Below are 1,713 nucleotides of genomic sequence, written 5' to 3' on the forward strand. Positions count from 1 at the left end.
GAGGTGGAGGATTCTCCTATGGTCTAGACTATACCTGCCTGAGAGCCAGAGTTACACGTCCGTCCATGGGCAAGATTAAGTCAAGACTGGGATCTAGGGTCCAGGACGGGCGTGGCAACTTTGGCTGACTTAATCTGATTGGGCAGGAATACAGTCTACTACCCATGGGTGGATCCTCCATCTCCAGTGCTGGAGAAGTATCATTTTTAGAGCTCTAGTTACTACTACAGCACTGCTACCAGTAGTATTACTAAGAATAAATGGACTGAAATTAGAATTGTTGGGAATTCAATAAACTCTATTAATAGAGTACAAAGTACAAATTGTTGTAAGAAGTTAGGCTAAAATATAAACTCTGCTTATTTTCTGATTATTCTGCAACTTTTAGAATAGGATATTAAGATATGAGGTTTTATGAATCAGCAACAATCTAGTTTCTCACACGAAAAATACAAAATTCTATAGAGGACTCAATAGAAATATGTACTGAAATAGATCAGTCCATGAGGTACGCAAAGACTTACTGTACTTTTCCAGGGTGCTCTTCTATTTTATGCGCTAATGGGAGGGTAGCAGAAAGAGTTGGGGAAGAGGCTGTTGATGCTGATGATGTCACAGACTCGGAAGGTGCATCACTTGGTATATCAGCTTGCTTCCAGTCTTGTCCTTCTTCTACTAGCAAACCAATTAGTACACCCAAGCGCACATTTTTACTCCCCTCTTCCTTCTGAAATAGAATAATACAGAATAATACTGCAGACTTATGAAGTTAACATGCTTTTTGCATCATTTAGTGAACAACCACTTTTAAAAATTAAATCAATCCCAGGCTGCAAACATACAATTAAACTAATATACTAACAGGATCCAATCTGGGTCGGTCACTGAGACCAGGGATTTTGTCTTCCGAGCTGTGGGACTCCTGCTGGAGCCCATCTTATAGTGCCTGTTGTGAGTGGCTTTTTAGATGTTGATTGGGGTATATTGAAGGGTGGCTTTTAAGTCATTGGATTAATTAACCACCAGATTGCAAGAACACAAGCGAGCAGTCAGATGAGGAGACTCGAACTCATTGGTAGCTTCACACTGCAATGAACAAAGACACACATTCAACTTTGCAGTGACTAAGATTGTTGGACGAGCAGGCACAAAAACAGGCAGGGAAGTGATTGAAGTCTGGGAAACAGGCCTCTCGTCAGTCAACAGGAGTGCTGATTTATCACCAGCCTATCAAGTACTTAGAAGGGGAGGGCTGAGCAGCACAAATGACAGCTAATGACTTAAAAGCCGCCCATCAACACACCCCAGTGAACATCTAAAAAGCCACTTACAACAGGCGGTATAAATACCATACACAGAACAGCACACACTCTGTTAGAGAGAAGTTCCCTGAAGAAGGGCTCCAGGACAAGTCCGAAAGCTCGGAAGATAAAACCTCTGGTCCCAGTGACTGACCCAGATTGGATTTGCAATATTATCCTGGGACATGTATATTTGCCTTCATTTGTAAGATGCTAACAATTTTATGCTAGTCACATAATATACTTTATATTATATTTACTTGATAAAAAAGAGTCCTTCACAGTAACTGTATGTGATTGAGGGTTTTGGGGATCCTTACATCTGCTATTAAATAGAAAATTGACAGCTAAGGAACAGGAACTACAACTAGTTGCAGACCTCTGGAACATGTAAATGTCTTTCAAGACTAGC

At 40.8% G+C, this 1,713-nt stretch overlaps 1 protein-coding gene across 1 annotated transcript in view; it reads right to left on the reverse strand.

Annotated features, from left to right (window-relative positions):
• Nucleotides 1-1,713, reverse strand: part of LOC107301603 (pyruvate dehydrogenase protein X component, mitochondrial-like) — a gene marked incomplete at both ends in the record, with an annotated part of 11,150 nt that overhangs the window by 5,439 nt on the left and 3,998 nt on the right. The window contains one exon of the mRNA XM_015830805.1: nucleotides 525-727. Within this exon, the coding sequence (XP_015686291.1) occupies nucleotides 525-727 (203 nt within the window). The remainder of the gene's footprint in view (nucleotides 1-524; nucleotides 728-1,713) is intronic.

The sequence above is a fragment of the Protobothrops mucrosquamatus genome, unplaced genomic scaffold (genome assembly GCF_001527695.2).
Source record: "Protobothrops mucrosquamatus isolate PMUCROS unplaced genomic scaffold, P.Mucros_1.0 scaffold15040, whole genome shotgun sequence".
Classification (NCBI taxonomy): Eukaryota; Metazoa; Chordata; class Lepidosauria; order Squamata; family Viperidae; genus Protobothrops; species Protobothrops mucrosquamatus.